Source organism: Caretta caretta, chromosome 15 (genome assembly GCF_965140235.1).
Source record: "Caretta caretta isolate rCarCar2 chromosome 15, rCarCar1.hap1, whole genome shotgun sequence".
Taxonomy (NCBI): domain Eukaryota; kingdom Metazoa; phylum Chordata; order Testudines; family Cheloniidae; genus Caretta; species Caretta caretta.
In genome coordinates this window covers 29,650,018-29,671,062 of record NC_134220.1, presented here as the reverse complement: position 1 = coordinate 29,671,062, position 21,045 = coordinate 29,650,018, and the positions used below count along the sequence as shown (strand labels likewise).

At 46.7% G+C, this 21,045-nt stretch overlaps 1 protein-coding gene across 9 annotated transcripts in view; it reads right to left on the bottom strand.

The window, feature by feature from the left end:
* ACACB (acetyl-CoA carboxylase beta) overlaps positions 1-21,045 on the bottom strand; it is an 84,204-nt gene that overhangs the window by 22,102 nt on the left and 41,057 nt on the right. For 8 of the 9 annotated variants that reach the window (XM_075120116.1, XM_075120115.1, XM_075120118.1 and 5 more), the window contains 18 exons: positions 20,586-20,731; positions 20,191-20,341; positions 19,832-19,966; positions 19,133-19,279; positions 18,211-18,399; positions 16,729-16,829; positions 16,222-16,310; positions 16,001-16,125; positions 14,851-14,964; positions 14,622-14,735; positions 14,015-14,104; positions 13,716-13,834; positions 4,117-4,254; positions 3,275-3,374; positions 3,087-3,194; positions 2,782-2,838; positions 2,259-2,300; positions 339-554 (listed from right to left, as the gene is read on the bottom strand). In XM_075120116.1, coding sequence (XP_074976217.1) covers positions 339-554; positions 2,259-2,300; positions 2,782-2,838; positions 3,087-3,194; positions 3,275-3,374; positions 4,117-4,254; positions 13,716-13,834; positions 14,015-14,104; positions 14,622-14,735; positions 14,851-14,964; positions 16,001-16,125; positions 16,222-16,310; positions 16,729-16,829; positions 18,211-18,399; positions 19,133-19,279; positions 19,832-19,966; positions 20,191-20,341; positions 20,586-20,731 — 2,181 coding nt within the window. Of the gene's footprint in view, positions 1-338; positions 586-2,258; positions 2,301-2,781; positions 2,839-3,086; positions 3,195-3,274; positions 3,375-4,116; positions 4,255-13,715; positions 13,835-14,014; positions 14,105-14,621; positions 14,736-14,850; positions 14,965-16,000; positions 16,126-16,221; positions 16,311-16,728; positions 16,830-18,210; positions 18,400-19,132; positions 19,280-19,831; positions 19,967-20,190; positions 20,342-20,585; positions 20,732-21,045 lie in introns of those variants that run through there. The other variant, XM_075120119.1, reaches the window with a different exon arrangement.

Below are 21,045 nucleotides of genomic sequence, written 5' to 3'. Positions count from 1 at the left end.
GGCATGCGGTTGTAAAGATAAATTCATCAACGCCTGCGAGACACTACGAAGATGGGGGATGGAAAGTGTCATGGCTGGCCAGTAGTTTCTACCACATCTAGCCAACGTGTTTCTGCACCTCAGAACCATCCTCACAGCTGGTCCCCTTCTTGGCAGCCACAGCAGACTGTCTAAAAACAAGTGGCACATGCCTATTCAGAGAAAGGGGTAGGAATATACCACAGGCCCATCCCTCCCTGAACAACACTCTTCCAGAGAGCTGTACAGGTCTGGACAAAGCAACAAAAACATGGTGTTAATTTCGAGTCACAGCAGAAAGGAACGCAAAGTCCTTTTACCTTAGTGATGAGATCAGAGTGTCTTATAATGGCTCGTATGAAAAACCTGTAGTCAGTAACTTCATTGCCCTCTTCCACTTTGGCAGCTCCTAGATACAGGTGCATCCTGTGGTTGGCACAGGGGACAGCAGTCAGGTCAAAGTTACGCATCCGATTCAGCTCCAGCTGGAAGGCCAGGGCTGGTTCCAAGTGCCGATAAATGCGGTCTTCTGCAAACTGAGTGCACGCCAGAGAAGAGAGCAAACCTCTGTTTGACTTTGGAATAATTTCATTATTTCTAGAAAGAAAAGGAGTACTTGTGGCACCTTAGAGACTAACCAATTTATTTGAGCATGAGCTTTCGTGAGCTACAGCTCACTTCATCAGATGTGGACTTCCTGGACACTACAGTGCTAATAAACAATGGCCACATAAACACCACCCTATACCGGAAACCTACTGACCGCTATTCCTACCTGCATGCCTCCAGCTTTCACCCTGACCACACCACACAATCCATCGTCTACAGCCAAGCTCTGCGATACAACCGCATTTGCTCCAACCCCTCAGACAGAGACAAACACCTACAAGATCTCTGTCAAGCTTTCTTACAACTACAATACCCACCTGCAGAAGTAAAGAAACAGATTGATAGAGCCAGAAGAGTTCCCAGAAGTTACCTACTACAGGACAGGCCTAACAAAGAAAATAACAGAACGCCACTAGCGGTCACCTTCAGCCCCCAACTAAAACCCCTCCAACGCATTATTAAGGATCTACAACCTATCCTAAAGGATGACCCAACACTCTCACAAGTCTTGGGAGACAGGCCAGTCCTTGCCTACAGACAGCCCCGCAACCTGAAGCAAATACTCACCAACAACCACATACCACACAACAGAACCACTAACCCAGGAACTTATCCTTGCAACAAAGCCCGTTGCCAATTGTGCCCACATATCTATTCAGGGGACACCATCACAGGGCCTAATAACATCAGCCACACTATCAGAGGCTCGTTCACCTGCACATCCACCAATGTGATATATGCCATCATGTGCCAGCAATGCCCCTCTGCCATGTACATTGGTCAAACTGGACAGTCTCTACGTAAAAGAATAAATGGACACAAATCAGATGTCAAGAATTATAACATTCATAAACCAGTCGGAGAACACTTCAATCTCTCTGGTCACGCAATCACAGACATGAAGGTCGCTATCTTAAAACAAAAAAACTTCAAATCCAGACTCCAGCGAGAAACTGCTGAATTGGAATTCATTTGCAAATTGGATACTATTAATTTAGGCTTAAATAGAGACTGGGAGTGGCTAAGTCATTATGCAAGGTAGCCTGTTTCCTCTTGTTTTTTCCTACCCCCCCCCCCCCCAGATGTTCTGGTTTAACTTGGATTTAAACCTGAAGAGTGGTCAGTTTAGATGAGCTATTACCAGCAGGAGAGTGAGTTTGTGTGTGTATGGGGGTGGGGGGGATGTGAGAAAACCTTGATCTATCCAGGAAATAGCCCGACTTGATTATGTAAAGAGTTGTCACTTTGGATGGGCTAGCACCAGCAGGAGAGTGAATTTGTGTGTGGGGGGTGGAGGGTGAGAAAACCTGGATTTGTGCTGGAAATGGCCCACCTGTTGATCACTTTAGATAAGCTATTACCAGCAGGACAGTGGGGTGGGAGGAGGTATTGTTTATTATTCTCTGTGTGTATATAAAGTCTGCTGCAGTTTCCACGGTAAACATCTGATGAAGTGAGCTGTAGCTCACGAAAGCTCATGCTCAAATAAATTGGTTAGTCTCTAAGGTGCCACAAGTACTCCTTTTCTTTTTGCAAATACAGACTAACACGGCTGTTCCTCTGAAACCTGTCATTATTTCTAGAGCTGACTTAAGAGACATCAAACAGTAGAATCAGACAATGAGCCTTACCTCATCTCTTGCTCTAAATGTAAAAAACTTTGGAAATTCGCTCTACAAAAGGAAAAAAAGACACATTAACAAAATTAACTCAGCAATGGCATTAAATACAGACAGTAGACTCAAGCAATTCTCACCTGTACTAGCAAAAATGGCATTTAAACACAACACAGTGAAGTCTCCCCCAAAAGAGGAAGAGCAACTTGTAACATCTTTGTTTTGAACCCATCCCACCCCATCAAAAAATTGAGTTGACAAAATAACATTCACATTTTATATTAAGAGTACCCTCATATAAAGAGCAACACAATAGATATGTCAATCTATTGTTACAGAGGCTAACAGGTTGCTTATAACCATCCATAACACCTTCTACCGATGTCCTTCTTTTATCCCTCTAACACATACTACTCATGTCTGTAACAGGCTTGTAAACCTCTAGCCATCATTTATTAGCCTTTAAAAACTACATGGAGTGTACCTTTAAAAGTGTGACCAAAATGATAGTGCAACTCAAAGCCCTCTCCCTGCTCACCTTTTGCACAATTAAAAATGTGATTCTCCGGAGGCCACAGTCAACAAGGATGTTTTTCTGTATGAAAAAACAGGAGCCAAGCATCATGTCACCGGCAAAGCCTTCATGTGCCCAAGGGGATTTTAAATCATCACCCCCAGGAAAACAGACAACTCTGACAGACATTACCACTAACTCAGCAAATGAGAGCATTAGACATGGCCTGCCAGGAGGGCTGAAGTGACAGCTGTAGTACGTCGGGTGAGCATGTTGTACAGGAGCTGCACCCCAAGTTTACAAGCAGAATAGTGTATGAGGCACAAGACCTTCGACTGAGCAAAGGTTCTGAAGACTGGCACCAGCTCCTCATCCTCAAGGTGGCTGGCCCATCGGATGGCGGTGTTCAGGATGTGGATGGGCTCCTCTTGGACGTTCTGAAAACAAGACAGTGAGGTCAGTCCCAGAAGCATTCATGCTGCATCTCCAGAAGGACGCGACCAGATATCCGCCTCACCTTATTGTCCTCTTCTTCGTAGAGCGTGGATCGCGCCTCGCTGAACAGGGGACTCTCTGAGGGTGGATCGGCAAAGCAGGAGATCACTTCATCAAAATTCCTGGCAGAATCCAAACAGGTTGTGGTGGATAAGTCAGTGATTGTATCAAGCTAGAGAAGTCCTTGCACACAACCCACCTGATACAAAAACCAACAGCCTTGAACTATGGAGAGTGTTCCCTGAAGACAAGCATTCAGCAGGGAATTGGGAGTGTTCCCTGAGGACAAGCATTCAACAAGGAGTTGGGTACCATCAGCAGCAAAGGAAAAACTTGCCTGTGACTCAAGGAGACTTGGGTTCAATTCCACAGACTCCCTCTGTGACCTTGGGAAAGTCACATGTTAACCTAGCCTCCTCCAAAGTTCACAAGGGTGTGGTAAGGATTAACCCATTAAATGGCTGTGAGGCACTCAGATACTATGGTGGTAAGGGCCGTAAGGACCTACACACGGACAGGCAAGCACTCCAGAAGAGTTACAAGTTACAATCTGTTTAACAAGTGTTTCCATGAATTAAAAAAGCAACAGTTTGCCTAAGTGAATCATCATCTCCTCCCGCTTTGAGTGTCATGCTGGAAACATCTTCTGCAGCTGCCTGATACTGAGCTTTGGCAAGATCCTTTGAACTCAGAGCATTTCTTAATGGTCAGACTGAAGACCGTGCAGCACAAAAGTAAACACTCACATGTTTTGCTTTGGTATAACAGTGGTAGTACTGGGTTAGCATAATGGAGGTGGTGTTTGGCTAACACTATGTCTTCTATTTATTCCCCGCCCCCACCCCCCGAGTCTTCCCTCCATACCTTGTGAAATCTTCAAATCTGTCGAAAGCAACCATGGCTCCCATTCTCTGACACAGAGGAGAAAAGCCGCTGTCCATGAACAGCTCGGTGCTATGCCTGGCTAGGTCAGGGTTCGATACGCTGATCGGGATAGACATTCTGTACAAAGAACAAGAGAGCAGTTAGATAGGACATGGATACAGGTAATACGCATGTGACGCAAGGAAACAGCTTATCTAGAATTCATGCTCATTTAAAAAAAGAGAATACCTGAATAAATCTCCCTCTCCCTCCTCTTCCCTCCCCAGAGTTGAGGTGTCTAAAGAATCCCATCCACACTGCCTCCTTAGCCACCAGTGTCTTGTTAAGGTTTCCTTTTCTTTGCCCAGATCAGACCTAGTGACAACTATTCAGTGAATTTGTTTAAAATTTGCAATTTGTATAAAAACCCTTCAACAATCACATCAAGCTCACTGCAAAAGCACTCTGTTTGACAGGCCCCGGGGTTTCTGGGGAAACCTGAGGGTAGGTGGTTTTAGGGGCAGTGAGATGGGGTTTGCCGATATGTTTTTCCATTTTATTAAACTGCTGGGTGATGTTTTCACTGGTTGTGATTTTAATTGCCATGTGGTGCCTTGAGCTCTCTTCTCTATTACATTCTTTTAAAAATCGAAAGAACGACCTACCCAGCTTATGTATGTCTGAAAAGGGGCCTGTCATGGAGATCCACATGCCAATAACAATAGCAAAAACACACACACACAGGAAAATAGCCTTTCTGCACAAGTCATGTGGCTCGGGAGCTGGATGCAAGGTACCAAACAGAAATACTGGCAGCCTCAACTCAGCCCTACAAACCTTCCTCCTGGGTAGTCCCCCTGGAGGGCCCCAAAGCATCCTCTTCCTTTTCACTGACAGCTCAGTGATCCCAGTTCCTCCACTGGAGACAACCAGCCATGCAAGGAACAGGTGGGGATTTTAACTCTGCTTGGGCTCACTGGCTATCTGCAGCATGCTCTCCCCACGCCGTGCTAGCCATTTGTTTCTTGGAGTTAAAAACAGACTGCCTGTTCAGATCTCGTATGTCTCCTGGTTAGAGGATTCCCAGGAATTGCTAGTGCTTCGACTCGCAACACTGGCTCATGAGGACTATAAGAATTTCCCTTCGTTTCCAGGCCCTCCAGCAAGTCACGTTTAAAACACGCCAGTGTCAGCCTCAGCCTGACAATCCCACTGCTACCCTGTAGGCAGGTGTTACTGATGTCTCCATCACACAGTGCCAGTAGCAGCATTGGGCAGTATGCCATAAAGGAATCTGCTATAATCTTAATATACCCCATAGCCTCAAAGTCCTTGGGTCACTGATACTATTTTGCATCAGAGGGAGGTTAAATCTGGGGTGGAGTCTCACCGAGAACCCAATAATGCTGCCGAGCAAGGCAAGTCCCCTCTCCTGGCAGGGTTTGGGCACTGCCCCCCTATCATCAATAATTCTTCCATGCCAGTCAGGGAGCGTAAGATTGGATCAGTCTCCCCTGCAGAGCACCAGTGACTGAGTTCTGCACAGAGGGAGTCTAGTATTCCTGCCTCTGCCTGGGGCAGTTTTGCAATGAGATGAGAAAGCTACTCACCTTACAGTAACTGAAGTTTTTCGAGATGTGTGTCCCTGGGGGTGCTCCACTCTAGGTGTTGGTGCGTCCCGGCACCGTTGATTGGAGAGTTTCGGTAGCAGAGCCTGGTCAGGACGCACACGCTCAGTTGGTATCTCCCATCCCGCACTCTCCTCAGTTCCTTTCTCTACCATGGAGAAATCATACTAGTACTTCAAAGTAGAGGGGAGGAGGGCGGGGAGTGGAGCACCCACAGACACACACATCTCGAAGAACTTCAGTTACCACAAGGTGAATAACTTTCTCTTCTTCTTCGAGTGCTGTCCCTGTGGGTGCTCCGCTCTAGGTGAATGTGTAGCAGTTCCCACTATGGTCGGCGGGACTTTGGAGATGCGGCAGTGAGTGAGTACTGTATGGCCTACTATGGCGTCTGCCGTGGTATCTTGCATGATAGCATAGTGATTGGGAAACGTGTGTTCAGATGACCATATAGCCGCTTTACAGATGTCAGGGATGGGTACGTTATGTAAGAAGGCAACAGATGTCGACATAGCTCGAGTGGACTGAGTTCTAATGCCTTTGGGCAGTTGAATATTTTGAGTGTGGTAACAGGATCTGATGCAGTCAGAGATCCACTTGGCCAGACGTTGTTTAGAGATAGCCGTTATCTTTCGATCTTTCGGTAATGGAGACAGAGTCGTGGGGATAGAAAGTAGGCAAGTATATTGGTTGGTTAAGGTGGAAGGTGGATACCACCTTAGGGAGAAATTTAGGATGTGGTCTCAGAGTGACTTTATCTTTGGAGAAGATTGTGTAGGGAGGATAGGCCATCAGGGCGCTCATTTCTCCTACTCTCCTTGCTGATGTTATTGCAACTAAGAAAGCTACCTTCATGGACATATGAAGAAGAGATAAGGTAGCCAAGGGCTAAAATGGAGGTTTCATGAGACTGTGAAGAATGAGGTTAAGATTCCATGTAGCTGCTGTTGGGTAAATTTCAGGGCAGAGATTTTGAAGGCCCATGAGAAATCGTTTTATGGTGGGGTGGGTAAAGAGTGAGTAACCTTCTAACAAGTCATGGAAGGTAGTAAGCGCCGCCAGGTGTACTTTGATGGAGTTGAGCGAGAGTCCATCCTGTTTTAATTGCAGAAGGTAGTCCAGGACGTTATGGAGGGTCACCATATTGGGTGTTAAGTGATTACATGAGCACCAGAGGGCGAAATGCTTCCACTTCTGCAGGTAAGTACTATGCAGGAGGACGTATCGGACTTGCTCAAAACGGGCTAGTTCATGGCTTTGGAACCATGAAGGAACCAGGCTGTCAGGTGGAGCTTTTGGAGCTGGGGGTGAAGGATCTGTCCGTTGTCCTGGGAAAGGAGATCTGGCCTGCTGGGGAGAGCCTGTGGATGACAGGAGGACAGGCAGAGCAGGTAAGGATACCACGTCTGTCTCGGCCAAGCCGGGGCAATAAGTATGACCCGGGCCTTGTCGTCTATGATCTTCCGAAGAATCCTGTGTAGATGGGATAACATGGTTTTGGTAATTAAATATTCATGGTAAATAGGCCCAATGGCCTGTGATGGGCTATTAGATGGGGTGAGATCCGAGTTACCCAGGAAAGAATTTTCTGTAGTATCTGGCTGATGAATCTTGCCCATATGCTCAGGGTTTAGCTGATCGCCATATTTGGGGTCAGGAAGGAATTTTCCTCCAGGGCAAATTGGAAGAGGCCCTGGAGGTTTTTTGCCTTCCTCTGTAGCATGGGGCAGGGGTCACTTGCTGGAGGATTCTCTGCTCCTTGAAGTCTTTAAACTACGATTTGAGGACTTCAATAGCACAGACATAGGTGTGAGGTTTTTTTTGTAGGAGTGGTGGGTGAAATTCTGTGGCCTGCGCTGTGCAGGAGGTCAGACTAGATGATCATAATGGTCCCTTCTGACCTAAATATCTATGAGTCTATGGAAGGCGTAGAGGAGAGAGGTGTTCCACGGGATGAGGAACACGTCTCCTAGGGATGCAATCCCAAGTCCCGTTCTGGAGCAAAACAGGCGACATTTTCGATTCTGGGTTGTGGCAAAGAGGTCTATTGACGGGGTGCCCCAGAGGGAGAAGAGCTGTTGAAGTATTGCGGGGTGCAGTTCCCATTCGTGTTCTGTCGAGAAGTGCCTGCTGAGTGCATCGGCAGTAGTGTTGTGGCAGCCAGGAAGGTAGGAAGCAATGATTTGTACGTGATGTTGTATGCACCAATTCCATAGTTGGATGGCTTCCATCCATAGGGAATGTGATCGGGCTACCCCTTGTCTGTTGATGTAGAACATACATGCTATGTTGTCTGTTAAGACCCGAATAGATTTGTTCTTTATGAGGGGAAGAAAGTGAAGGCATGCTTGCCTCACTGCTCTGAGCTCTAAGAGATTTATGTGTAGGCATGTCTCTGACGCAGACCATCGACCTTGTGCCCCGTGTCCCCCTAGATGCGCTCCCCAGCCAATTAGGGAAGTGTCCATGGTGAACATGAGCATTGGGGGTGGTTGCTGGAAGGGAACCCCTGTAGAGGTTTTCTGGTCTTGTCCACCAATGTAGGGAAGCTAGAACATTGGGAGGAGGAGTTAGCAGCATCCCTACGGTGTGTCTGTTGGGTTTGAAGTTGGAGTTGAGCCAGCCCTGAAGACAACTCATTTGTAGCCTGGCATACTTGACCACAAAGGTGGTGGCTGCCATGTGACCAAGGAGCTGTGGGCAGATTCTTGCCTGTGTCCTGGGACGAATAGAGAGCGTGTGTATGAGCTGTGTGATAGCAAGGAATCTGTGATATGAGAATGAGGCTATGCTTCAGATTGAGTCCAGATGAGTTCCAATGAACTCGATCTGTTATGTAGGAGTCAGAGTGGATTTTTGGACATTTATTTGGAGGCCTAGGCTGTGAAAGAGTGAGATGGCAAAATGGGTAGCTTGAAGTGTCTCGCCATAGGAGTTGCCCTTGATGAGACAATTGTCCAGGTAGGGGAAAAGCATGATCCCCTGTCTGTGGAAGTGAGCCACGACCACGGCTAGAGTCTTAGAAAAGACCCTCGGTGCCATGGAGAGTCCGAAAGGAAGAACTCTGTATTGAAAATGGTCATGACCGATTGTGAATCGTAGGAAGCATCTGTGAGCTGGATGAATTGATATATGAAAATAAATGTCCTGTAGGTTGAGGGCTGTGAACGAGTCCCCTTGATCCAGTGCAGGAATTATTGAGCCCAGTGTGACCATCTAGAATTCTTGTATCCTCGCGAATTTGTTCAGTGGGCGTAGGTCTAGTACAGGCCTTCATCCCCCAGTCTTTTTCTGGGTCAGAAAGTAATGGGAGTAGAACCCTTTCCCTCGATGTTGTGTCGGCACAGGTTCCACCGCGCGTAGTTGTAAAAGGTGCGCCACTTCTGCGTGAAGTAAGTGTTCGTGAGAGGGGTCCCTGAAGAGGGATGGGGAAGGGTGAAGGGTAGGAAGGTAGGATATAAATGGGATAGAGTAACTGGACTGAACTATTTCGAGGACCCAGCGGTCCTGTGTAATCCGCTGCCAGGCATGTTGGAAACTCTGGAAGTGGGGCCAAATGGCAAGTAGGCAATGGAATCAAGGGGTGGTCATGCAGACCCTCGACCAATGTTTCAAAATTGTTGTTTATTCCCCGATGGGTGGGAGGTGGTTGCTTGAGCTTGATTTTGTCTGCGCTTAGGGGGTCTAGCACAATTCCTAGTTATGTCGTATCCTTTGGGTTGAGGCCGATAATATTGTTGTGTGCGTGGTCTTTGGTAGGGTTGGTATCGTCATCTCCTGGGAAGAGATGGGTGAATGCCCAGGGTGCGCAGTGTTGCTCTAGAATCTTTCATGGTGTGAAGGAGTTCATTGGTTTTTGTGGAAAAAAGTATATCTTTATCAAAGGGGAGGTCCTCCACTTTGGTCTGCAGATCTTTAGGGATGCTGGATGCAGAGAGCCATGAAGACCTGTGCATAACCACAACAGTTGCAGTAGTACTGGCTGCTGCGTCCACCACGTCTAGAGATGCTTGTAGAGCCGTTCTGGAAATCAGTTGGCCCTCAATAAGGATTGATTTGAAGTCTGCTCTCCTATCCTCTGGAATGGAGGAGGCAAATTCAAAAAGTTTATTGTAATTATCGAAGTCATAGCTGGTGAGGAGGGCAGAATAATTCGCAACTCTGAATTGTAGAGTGGAGGACGAATAAACCTTGCGACCAAGATGTCAAGGCGTTTAAGGTCCTTGTCTTGCGGGGTGGGCTGAGATTGTGGCTGTTTTGTCGTTTGTGCAACTGCATCCATGACAAGAGAGTTCGGTGGTGGATGAGAAAAAGGAAGTCAGTGCCCTTAGCAGGAACATCGTATTTACTTTCGGCCTTTTTGCAAGTTGGTAATAAAGAAGCTGGAGTTTGCCAGAGTGTGTCAGTGGGTTCCAGGGGTGCTTCATTTATCATGATCTTTGAGGGTGCAGACGGTTGAAGGATTCTGACGAGTCTGTGTTGTGTCTCCTGAACTTCTTCTAAGGGGATGTCTTGACTGAGTGCCACCCTCCTGAAAAGTTCTTGAAATTGTTTACAGTCGTCCACGTTCTGTGGAGGCGGAGGAAGAGGGCTCCGTCTGGAGCTAATGGAGAGTTAGGGGTCGGTGAGTCAGGATATGGTGCGTAGCTCATATTCTCAGGAAGGGGTTCAGGTACTTTAGAAGTGGACAGAGCTGGAAATCGAGGCACAGAAGGAGGTAGTGGTTTGGTGGAAGAGGTCTGAGGATGAGTGGAAGGAGGATGTGGCCAAGGGCACCACTGAGGCCAAGGCATAGGGTAGGAGAACCCAGGTGCCGCCTACAGGGGGGTGAAGTAGGGAAACTGAGGCTGGTGGCTGTGAGCCGTGACCAGATGTGGAAGAGGTTCCGGTGAAGGAGGAGAGGCAGGTGGGGAGAACTCTGCCTGCTGCTGTATATCAAGTTTGCTGTCAGTAAAGGTAGTCAGTTCAAGTGGGGCGAGTGGCTGTTCAGAAAGTGAGCCCTGTGTATCCAGGAGCAGGGAGTTAGGCTCAGGTGGCACTGAGAGGTCACACTGAGTGAGAAACTGTTGCTCCTGCTCCCTGGGCTGCGCTGAGCAGGCTCTGGGCTCTAGCGTGTTATCAAGTGAAAGGGAAAGTGTCAGCGGTGCCGCAGAGCGCTTGGAGGTGCCTTGCAGGGGGTCCGCTGCTGGTGCCGGGGTGGGAGGCAGGCTCGGTGCCGACGTTCTTCTCTGCACCACAGTAGAGTGCGCTGTCGGCACCGCGTCTATTTTCGGTGCCGAGGGGACCGGCGCAGGAGGTTGGGTCCCTGCCTCTGCGCGAGCCACGGCTGAGGCGCCTGCCTTTGGTGCTGTCAGCACAGAGGGTAAGGATCTCGCGGGACACCCTTTACCCTTGTTAAAGTCTCTCCTTTGAGACTGTTGTGCTTCTTGCCTCTGCTCCAGAGAGGGTGAAGCAATGCTCCCAACTGGTTTGGATCTGGCCAGGGAGTGTGTGAGAGCGGGTTTAACTTTCCCCATCTCCGAAAGCGGCTGCAGGGATTTTTCCATTAGAAGCATTTTAAGCCGCAGGTCCCTGTCGTGCTGAGCTCTTGATTTGAGGCTCGTACAGTGGAGACACTTTGCAGGGGTGTGGGTTTCCCTGAGGCACTTCACACAACGTTAGTGCCCATCCGACTGTGGCATGGAGTCCTGACAGGAAACACACTTTTTGAATCCTGAAGCCCCTGGCATTATGAATTAGAAATGGCAGGGGAGAGTATCTCAGAGGGAGACAAGCCTGAAGTGAAAAAAAAAATTTGTTTGTTTGATTTTAAACTAAGTAACTAACTATGTAACTACACTAAAGGAAGGGAAACAACTGGGATGTAACTAATAAAGAACACAGAAATAGTTGTTACTGTTTCCTACAGAGACCAGGGAAGAAAAGTAGCACTGCCCCGAGTCCCGTCTTCAGCCAAGGATGGTTGAGAAGGAACTGAGGAGGGTGCGGGATGCACACGCTCAGGAAGATTCCAACGATATGGGAGATACCAACTGAGTGTGAGCGTCCCGACCAGGTACTGCTACCGAAAATCTCCGATCAACGGCGCCAGGACGCACTTACACCTAGAGTGGAGCACCCCCAGGGACAGCACTTGAAGAAGAATGTTTCCTTCTTTCAGCAGGATCTTCCCCCCTCTCACAGTTAGTCCAACATACCAGAGGTTAATAATAAATTATTCATTTGTATTAACAGAGCTCTACTTGTGCCAAAAAAAAAAAAAAAAAGAGAGAGCAAATAATCACAAGGCTGTGATTTCTCTAGAACCAAGCTGGGTTTACACAAGGACATAGGCTCCAAATTAAGCAACAGGGTTAATTAATTCACATTAGAAACAGACTGGCAGATCCGAGAGGTCTTCCCTGACGTGAGCCCTTTTTTTGACTATGCCAGTACCGATTTACATCCTTTGGGCTCTGAGAAGAGAGCAGCCTACGTTTGCTGTTGGTACTATTTACGTTAACCCGACCAGCTTTACTTTGCATGGTCATGGGCCAAGCTGAAGACTGGGACTCAGGACTCCTGGGTTCTGTTCATTACTGTAGTTCTATCACTGAACTGCCGTGTGACCCTCGATGAGTCCTTTCACCTCTGAGTCCATCTATAGAATGGGGAAGACACCAGCTCAGTTTCCAGCCATGTGACAAGGAGTAACACCCACAGAGCACTTGGGAGATGTACAGCCTCAAGTCTTTATTTTATTCTCCTGCCAGGCATACTTGGCTGCCTTTAACAGCTCTCCCCTCACATTCTAAAAGCAGCATGCACGGACGTCACTTAGTAGCTTAGGGTTTGTTCTGATTTCGGCTTCCAGAGCAGCATCCACTCAGCTTGAGGGACAAGACTGTGTGCAAACTTCTGCCCATCTCCCAGCACCACTAGGGAAGCCTGATTCAGAAATAACCCATTCTGCCCTGCTGGCCAGAGAGCAAAGTGTCACCACCGCAGCCAATAAGTCACGGGGGAGAGAGAGAGAAATGAGCACATGGGGTAGAGTATTAATGCAGCGGGCGAAAATCACTTCTCATGCTTCAAAGAGAAAATTCTGCACTCTACCTGCTCAAAGCAGGGCTGCTTCCTCTGAAATCAGAATATTGAACAACTCAGTGAGCTACTGCATGAAACACCAGCTCTTCAATTCACACAGCAAACCAACACCGTGCACCAGATGGAAAAGGAGATTTATTCACTAAGAGCACCACTAGGAAGGTTTAAAGAAAAGGAGGACTTGTGGCACCTCAGAGACAAACACATTTATTTGAGCATAAGCTTTCGTGAGCTACAGCTCACTTCATCAGATAGCTTATGCTCAAATAAATGTGTTAGCCTCTAAGGTGCCACAAGTCCTCCTTTTCTTTTTTTGCAGATACAGACTAACACGGCTGCTACTCTGAAACTAGGAAGGCTTAGTAATTTCCCATTGAGGGTCTCCATCACTGAGTTAATGAGAAATTAAACAAACAGCTTTACAAAAGCAGGTGGTGAGGGGAGGATGCCCCAACCCCCTCATGTATCCATCGTTAAAGCTATCAAACCATGCAAGCATAGTCACCAACTCCGTGGGTGCTCCAGGGCTGGAGCACCCATGGGGAAAAAACGGTGGGTGTGGTCAGCTCCCCCTCGACCCACCCAGTGCGTCCTGCCCACCGGCGGGCCCCGCCGATTAGCACCTCCCCCCACCCAATCAGCTGTTTCGCAGGGTGCAGGATGCTCTCAGGGGGAAGAACAAGGACATGGCACACTCGAGGGGGGGCGGAACTGGGCAGAAAGAGGCAGGGCATGCATGGGGCCTTGGGGAAAGGGGTGGAGTGGGGGCAGGGCCTGAGTCGGAGCTTGGGGGTTGGGAACCCCCCAACACTTTCAAAAGTCGGCGCCTGTGCATGGAATAACCACACAGAACCGGGCAACAGACTAAGTGCAGGTCGTTCCTACCTATTTGGATGCGATGATGGCAACATAAACTGAAACTCTACCACACACGTGCCATCTGAGAGCTGACGATGCTGCAGGCTGTTTAGTTCATAGGCGATATATCCTCTCCTCACGTACACCTGACCAAAGAGGCAGGAGAAGAATTTAATTTGAAATCAGAGTGCTTTCCCACTGGCCAACCACTGAAGCAACCACGATGTGCAACACAGCCTCTCTCACTGGCACTAAAAGCAGCTCCAGCTCTAAGAGCTGCATTACTTCTCAATAAATGGCAGCCAAAGTCTTAATTCACCCTTTACCTCCAGAGCTGCCATGCACACCAGCTGGTTGGAGTGGTAGAAGAAGGTGGGGAGCACATCAAAGATGGTGGTTTCCGAGAGGATCAGTTTCTGTCATGAAGAAAACAGAATTCAGCGCGAGGCACGGTTTGAACAACCCAGTGCCGGCATGAAAGATGAAGAAGAGATGGAAGTTACACAGCTGCAGTTGCTCCAATCCTGAATCTCCCTCAGTAGCTTTTGCTAGATTCGTTAGCCTGCAGTTCACACTGAGGGTTTCAAATGATCTAAGGCGTAATCTAGAGTGCCCGTCACCACAGTTCTCAAATTCCTAGCATATGGCCCAGGTTTCCCTACTAGGGGAAAAGAATCCTCCATTCACTTCCTACCCCTTCTGAGGAGAAAGGCAGAAAGAGGGTGAACCTGTGCTACAGGCCTTCATCTGGAAGAGATCAGAAAGCAGCATTTCACATGGTCTGATATATACTAGCATCAATAGCTTAAGCTAAGACATTAATGCCTTTAAGGCCTTTTGAAATAAATGGCTTACAAATCAAACCGCTTCACTAAGAACTAACTAGAAGGTAAATCCCATGCTTTATAATTAATTGTAAGAAGCAGTCACAACCTTTAGGTTTTCAGGGCAGAACTGGTGGCCATACATGTCGATAGCAGACAGGAATATGGACTCCACCTGATTGTGTCTCAGTTCATAGGAAGGGAGGTGAGAGGCAATCAAAACCTACAAATAAAAAGAATCTAAATGAATGGCAGTGATTTGGAGGCGGAAGGGGAGGTTGGGGGGAAAAAAATCACCATGATTTAATAACATCGTGTAAACCATGAAACATACTAACCTGTCTGGCTCGCAAAGCCACTTTGGAGTGCTCCGTTTTACTGAGCTGTGTTAGCTCATTGAGAATGGCCATCAGCTCCTCCGTCATGGTGGAGTCTCGACCACACAGCTGGTCCTATTAAATATCCTTCCAGCGTTAATGACTAATCCTTATTGAACAGAAACCTCCATCTACCTACATTCCTTACTTTGCCTACAAACGTCTGTGCACCAAACCAGGAAAACGTGCATTTCTCTTCTAACATACACACACACAGAGCCAATTTTTTTGTTCTGGCCTTGGAATCTATATGAAGAAGGGACCACTGTGATCATCTAGTCTGATCTCCTTTACGGCACAGGCCAGAAAACCTTCCCTTTTCTTAAAAGTCAGCACAGAAAAGGGAAGATAATTTAATGAAGGCTCCACTAGTGAAGAAGCCACCAATAACAATTTTGGGGGTGGAGTCAAAGATGTTAAGAACAGATGATGTAAAGTTTGAAAAGAACTTTATGTTTTAAACGGGTAAGACCAAAATACTTCTTCAAAATGTCTGTGGAAGTTTAATTTTACAATAAAATCTGAGAGGGGAAATCTGATGTAATAGGCTGTATATCTGAGTTCTAATCGAAACTTGCCTCCCCATTTGCAAAGTAGATCTAATAAAGAGGCTTAATTAAAGATATTAAAGCACTCTGAAGATGCTCTACATCAGATGCTCTGTACAAATATTAAGTATTATTAAGTGCTGTAAGAATATTTGAGACCTCACACACACACACACACACGCGCACAATGTACATGATGAATCGATCCACTGTATTTGCTTTATTTTTCCCTTTCACAGATGACTGCAATATCTCAAATCAACTCTCTTATTACAGGGAAGCTTCCCACACTGGTAATTTTTCCAGAGTTCTCAGCTGCAGTTTGGCCTTCACTCTTACAACAATGCAACGGATCCCTTTTATAAAACTACTACCAGCAAGCCACTCGTCAAAACACAAGACTACAGACTGCTTTGTTCCCTCCCACCCTTATTTCTCGATTTCCTTGAATTCAGAATTTGCCTTCCAGGTCAGAAGTAACACTCTACAGGGCATCTCAACAGCCGTTTCTGATCCAACTTGACACCCACCCTAGTCTCACAGAGGTTGCCATTTTTACTTACAATTAACATGATCACCAGCAGATTCTTCTTTGCCACCTGGGCGTGAGAGAAGATGCACTCGAGCACCGGGGTCATGTCCAATTTGTACTGCTCCCTCAGGTTGATCACACATTTGTCATAGTGGGCTGGGGAGACAACAAGCATCCACTGGTTAGATTAGTTCCCCCAGGCCTGTGGAACAGCACTGGGCCCTCGGCAAACACGCCACCGCTTCCTCTGACCTTGTTGGAACTGGGTTTCCACTTGCAAGTATCTTCTCAGCAAGTCTAACACGACAGATTTCATGTAACCCCGAATGCCGCTGCGGTACCTGGGAACAGGGGAGAGGACCGAGTGTGCCACATCCCAGAGCTAACGCGCCATTGCATTGGCCACGCTGCTTTTGCTGGGAATCAAACATGGACTAGGAAGCAGTCAGGGTGGATCCTCCTCTCCTGGGGCAGGCAAATGACTCAAGCCAATAGCACTCGGTGCATGAGCCAGGAAGTGGTGCTCACCCAATGCTCTGCTTGCTCAGGACAAAGAGGGGTGCAGCATTACTGCCAGTCTTCCCACATGGCTCATCTTGCAGTCACCTACACCAGCACTGGTCCCGCTCGCCCTGCTGCTCTGACCCTTCTCCACCTCCCTCAGAGTCAGGGCTGGCACTAGTTTCTATGGAGCATTTCACAGCACGTCTGGAAACCTCCCACACTGTAGAGCGTGCCACGGCACAGAAAGGCATTCACCTCTGGACTAGCTGCATAATACTCTGCGTGTTCATGAAGAAGACTTCCCGGTCTGCCTTCCTCTGCAAACTGGCCGCATGGCTGTCCAGTATGCTAGCGATCTGCACAGAGCAGAAGAAACACGGGCATGAAGGAGCTAAAAAATAGCTTGGGCACAACAGTCTGGAAAACCAAGGGGATGTGACTTACAAGTACTCAGAAATGGCTAAGAAATCAAAATGAAGCTCCCTTTTCTCTTGCTCTACACATATTCCCCCTTTTAAGAGACTATATTAATTAGCAGGAACTCTAGTTGGATTTTCAAAGAAGCCACATGTCTAACTGTTTCACTCCTTTGAAATCCTCAGCCTGGGAGCAGCAGTAAGTAATTTCCATTTTCCCAAAGATCAGGGGCAGGTTCTGCAATGCCTCACTCATGCAAGTTGTCCCAACTCATGTGAGCAGTTCAATTAGTTTCAGTTAGACTAGTCAGAGTAAGGATTTGCACGACTGATCCTGTGTCTTTATGGTTGCCATTCTTGGACACTACAAGGCTGTAGAGATGTCTCCATAAATTGGAAACATTAATTCCAACGCTGCGAAGAGGAAGGGCAACAAGTATTATAAGGGGAAGAAAAACATCTCTGTTTGGTAAGCGCAGTACAGCCAGCCAGCTAACCTGCCTGCCACAAGACATTCCAAGTGTGCCTTGTCCCAGCAGGAATAATTCAGAAACCCACCACAATCCCCCCCCACTTTTTTTAATTAACATCATATGCACTGTTATGAACAATGAAATGTAGCTGTAGCTGTGTCAGCCCCAGGATATTAGCGAGACAAGGTGGGTGAGGTAAAATCTTTTATTGGACCAACTTTTGTTGGTTGGAGAGACAAGCTTTCGAGCCACACAGCTTGTCTCTCTCATCATCAGACACTAGTCTAATAAAAAGATATTACCTCACCCACTGTGTCCCATGAACAATGAAAGACAGACATTCATCAGTACACGCTCACTGGAAAGCCTTACAGCAGGGAAACGGTGCCTGGGTTGACAGAAATCTATTTACAGAAAACACATAGAGGTGAAGTACACTGACCTATTCCAGCCGCATTTACATGGAACATTCAGAGTAACAGCTGAGAAGACACTTAAATTTTTCAGATTTCAAATAGGAAAGGGATAGCTTAAAGAGGTTAGCTCAATTTTAGAGGGAAAAAAAATTGCTCCAGGGCTGAGAGCTGTGTAAAAGATTTCAAATTAAACTATATCTGTTACAAACGTTTGCTGATCAAAAAAACCATTTTTCCCCCACACAATTTTAAAAAAATGTATTGAATAGGACATTTTCCCCATTAATATTTTTGATGAAACCCCATCGTTTAGCAGAAAAACTTTTCAGGTGAAAAATTCTGACCAATTTAGCATGAAAAGAAAAAAAGACGGATAGTCACCAAGATATTAAAGAGGATGGAATACAAGACCATCCCTCTTGTATGGCTTACCTGCTGACTGGGAAACTGACACAGCACCGAGGTGATGTTACTAGCGTATTGTGCCATCACTTTTCGAATGGATTTCTCCACTGACGCTGGGATTCTGCCAGACACGTTGGTCATGATCTCCTGCAGCTCCAGAAGAGGCAGAGAGGGGTCCCGTAGGGTCTTCATCAGCTCACATACCCATTCTTTCATCTAAGCAAAATAAAGATTATTGCTGCGAAGATGTCACAGAAAAACATCAGAGGCTGATGTGTCAGGAAAGGCAAGTGAACGGATCTCGACATCCCAATGAAAACTATGCTTGCAGCCCTGTAACCAACAGGTCAGGCGGGCTAGCACAATGGAATTAAGGATGGTTTCTCAACTGTGGCACTGGGCTGGGAGTAGCATCGAACCAGGTATAGAACCCCAGTCAAAGCCACTCGGGGACTGATTGTCAGAGGTGCTGAGCACCTGCAGCTCTCACTGACCTCAGTACAAGTGGTGACAGTTCAGCATTTCTCATAAATCACGCCCTTAAAGTCCTTGTCTATAAAATGGGGATGACACCTTCCTACCTATCTACACACCAGGTGGTTGGTCGTAAGCCTTAACTTCAGGCTTGTGAAGGACTTTGAGATCACTGGATGAATGGAAGGCACAAAAGATGTGCTACAGCCAGTGCTTAGCATTAAGGAGCTCAGCAAGCTATTATCCATTTCCGCCAAGGTTGCCACCTAGAGAAATACTGTACGTGGTCTTTGTTATTACACTGATCGTGGGGGACCATTCCAAGAAGAATACAAGTTAAAGTAGATTTGAGAGTAGATCCAGGTCTTCATCCATGTATGAAAGAGAAATTGAAGAAAAGTTCGTTGGCATAAACATATCAGTTTAAACACCCTCTGGGTATTAGAAGCAGATGCCATTAGAGAAAGGCACTTACTTTTGCACTGAAATATGGCTCTGGCAAGCAGTACCCATTCATGACATTGATTAGATTTGACAGGACATGGTGAAAGACCTGGTGCAGCTTCAGGCCACCGATCGGCAACATCTGCTGGGTGGGGAGGCCACCTGTATACAACTGGGCCTGAGGTCGAATACAAGAGAAAGAAAGCATTTGGAATATAAAATGAGAGTGGAAAAGAGAAAAGTGAGGCAGATCTCATTCAAATTAAACAACCAACTAGAAAAATACATGAGACAACCTCAGCAGGCAAGGAAACTGCTCAGTATTGTCATTATTTTAATTAAAATGCAAAGGAGGGTGTCGCCAGAATGAATCAAGTGGTAAGTTTCCAAATAAGAGGCATTAGAAAAACGTATGTCAGAATTTCTTATTCTGGTCATTTTCAATCAAGTCTTAATAATCAAAATTCAGTTTTCTGTCCAAATCCCACAAAGCATATATGCTTAAGATACAGACTAGCTAGGGCCAACAGAATATTTTATATAAAGGCCACACTTTCAAATACCAAAATTCTACATCATTGCTAAGTATCTGGTGTGTTAAAACCTCAAGTGAACATACATATTAAGATACTGAGACATAAGAGACAGACAGTTACAAGTCACGGATGACCTGATTAGTCATGTAAGTAAATAGAAAATAACCTGGTTCTGTCCCAGCAGCAATACTCACTGAGTGCACTTTGGTAGGATCATCTAAGTCGAGTCTAGCTATGACACAGCCTGCCTCCAGCAATGCTCCTGGCCGTTTTATATAATGTATATGGCCAGATTCCTTCACCACCAGGGCCAAAATAATTTTCATCACCTGTAGGAGGGTTGGTGGAATAGTCAGAGTGTAATAAATGAATATCATCCATGCAACACCAAGAGCCTAGGGCAGTCGTTTTCTTCCAAGTGTCACAATAGTGACAAGACTTCTTCTTTTTTTATTGTAGGGATGCATGTACACAATCCGCATTTCTTTATCAAGCATACAGATTGGAAGCCATTTGCCACTCAGTGACACAATCTGCACTAACCTACAGTTACCTCTATCTCTGCAAAACTGTGCCCTACGAAGACGTGGCCTCCATCTTCCACCGTGTACTTCAGCAGTTTCCCAGCAGAGGGCGATCTCAGCACAGTCGGATCTTTCTCCTTTTCAAAGTCACAAGTTTTGTTACCAATGGTGATTCGGTAGCTTAAGGAGAGGGGAAAAAGAACAGGAGGACTTGTGGCACCTTAGAGACTAACAAATTTATTTGAGCATAAGCTTTCGTGGGCTTCAGCTCACTTCATCGGACGCATTCAGGAGAGGGGAAATTCTATTACTGTCAACCTATTTGCTGCCTGCTGCAGAAGCAGCTGCAATTGCTGCTGTGTCTAGTCGCGAGATTGGGAAGAAATCTGCAGCAGCGGGATAATGGGTCAGCTCTCTAACTTACCAGTTAACTTCTTCTTTCATGTACGTCGTGTAACTGTTACCATCATAGGAAAGCAGCACGCCGCCATCATTCAACCTGTGCACGTCTATCTCAATGTGAGTGTTATTCATTATAATGACATAAGTTGTCAGAGACTGACGGGCAACCTGTTGAAAAATACCAAAGAGAGAGGCTTTAAACGTGAACATTAAAATCTTCATGGAGATCAAGACGTAGGCTTGCCTTGCCAGGCTGTGGTGTATCAGCCCTTTGAGATGACACCAGAAGCAGAGCTGTCATTGTGTAGTGGGTGGGAGCAGGATTTAGCATGGAATACGGACTTGCTTCTCCATGCCCCCCCCCCACCCCTCCCGGTCACTTAGACCAGTGTTTCTCAACGTTTTTGATATCAGGGACCAGCTTGCTGCCTTCCTAAACTGTGTCAGGGAGATCTCAGGGACTGGTCGCTGAGAATCCACAG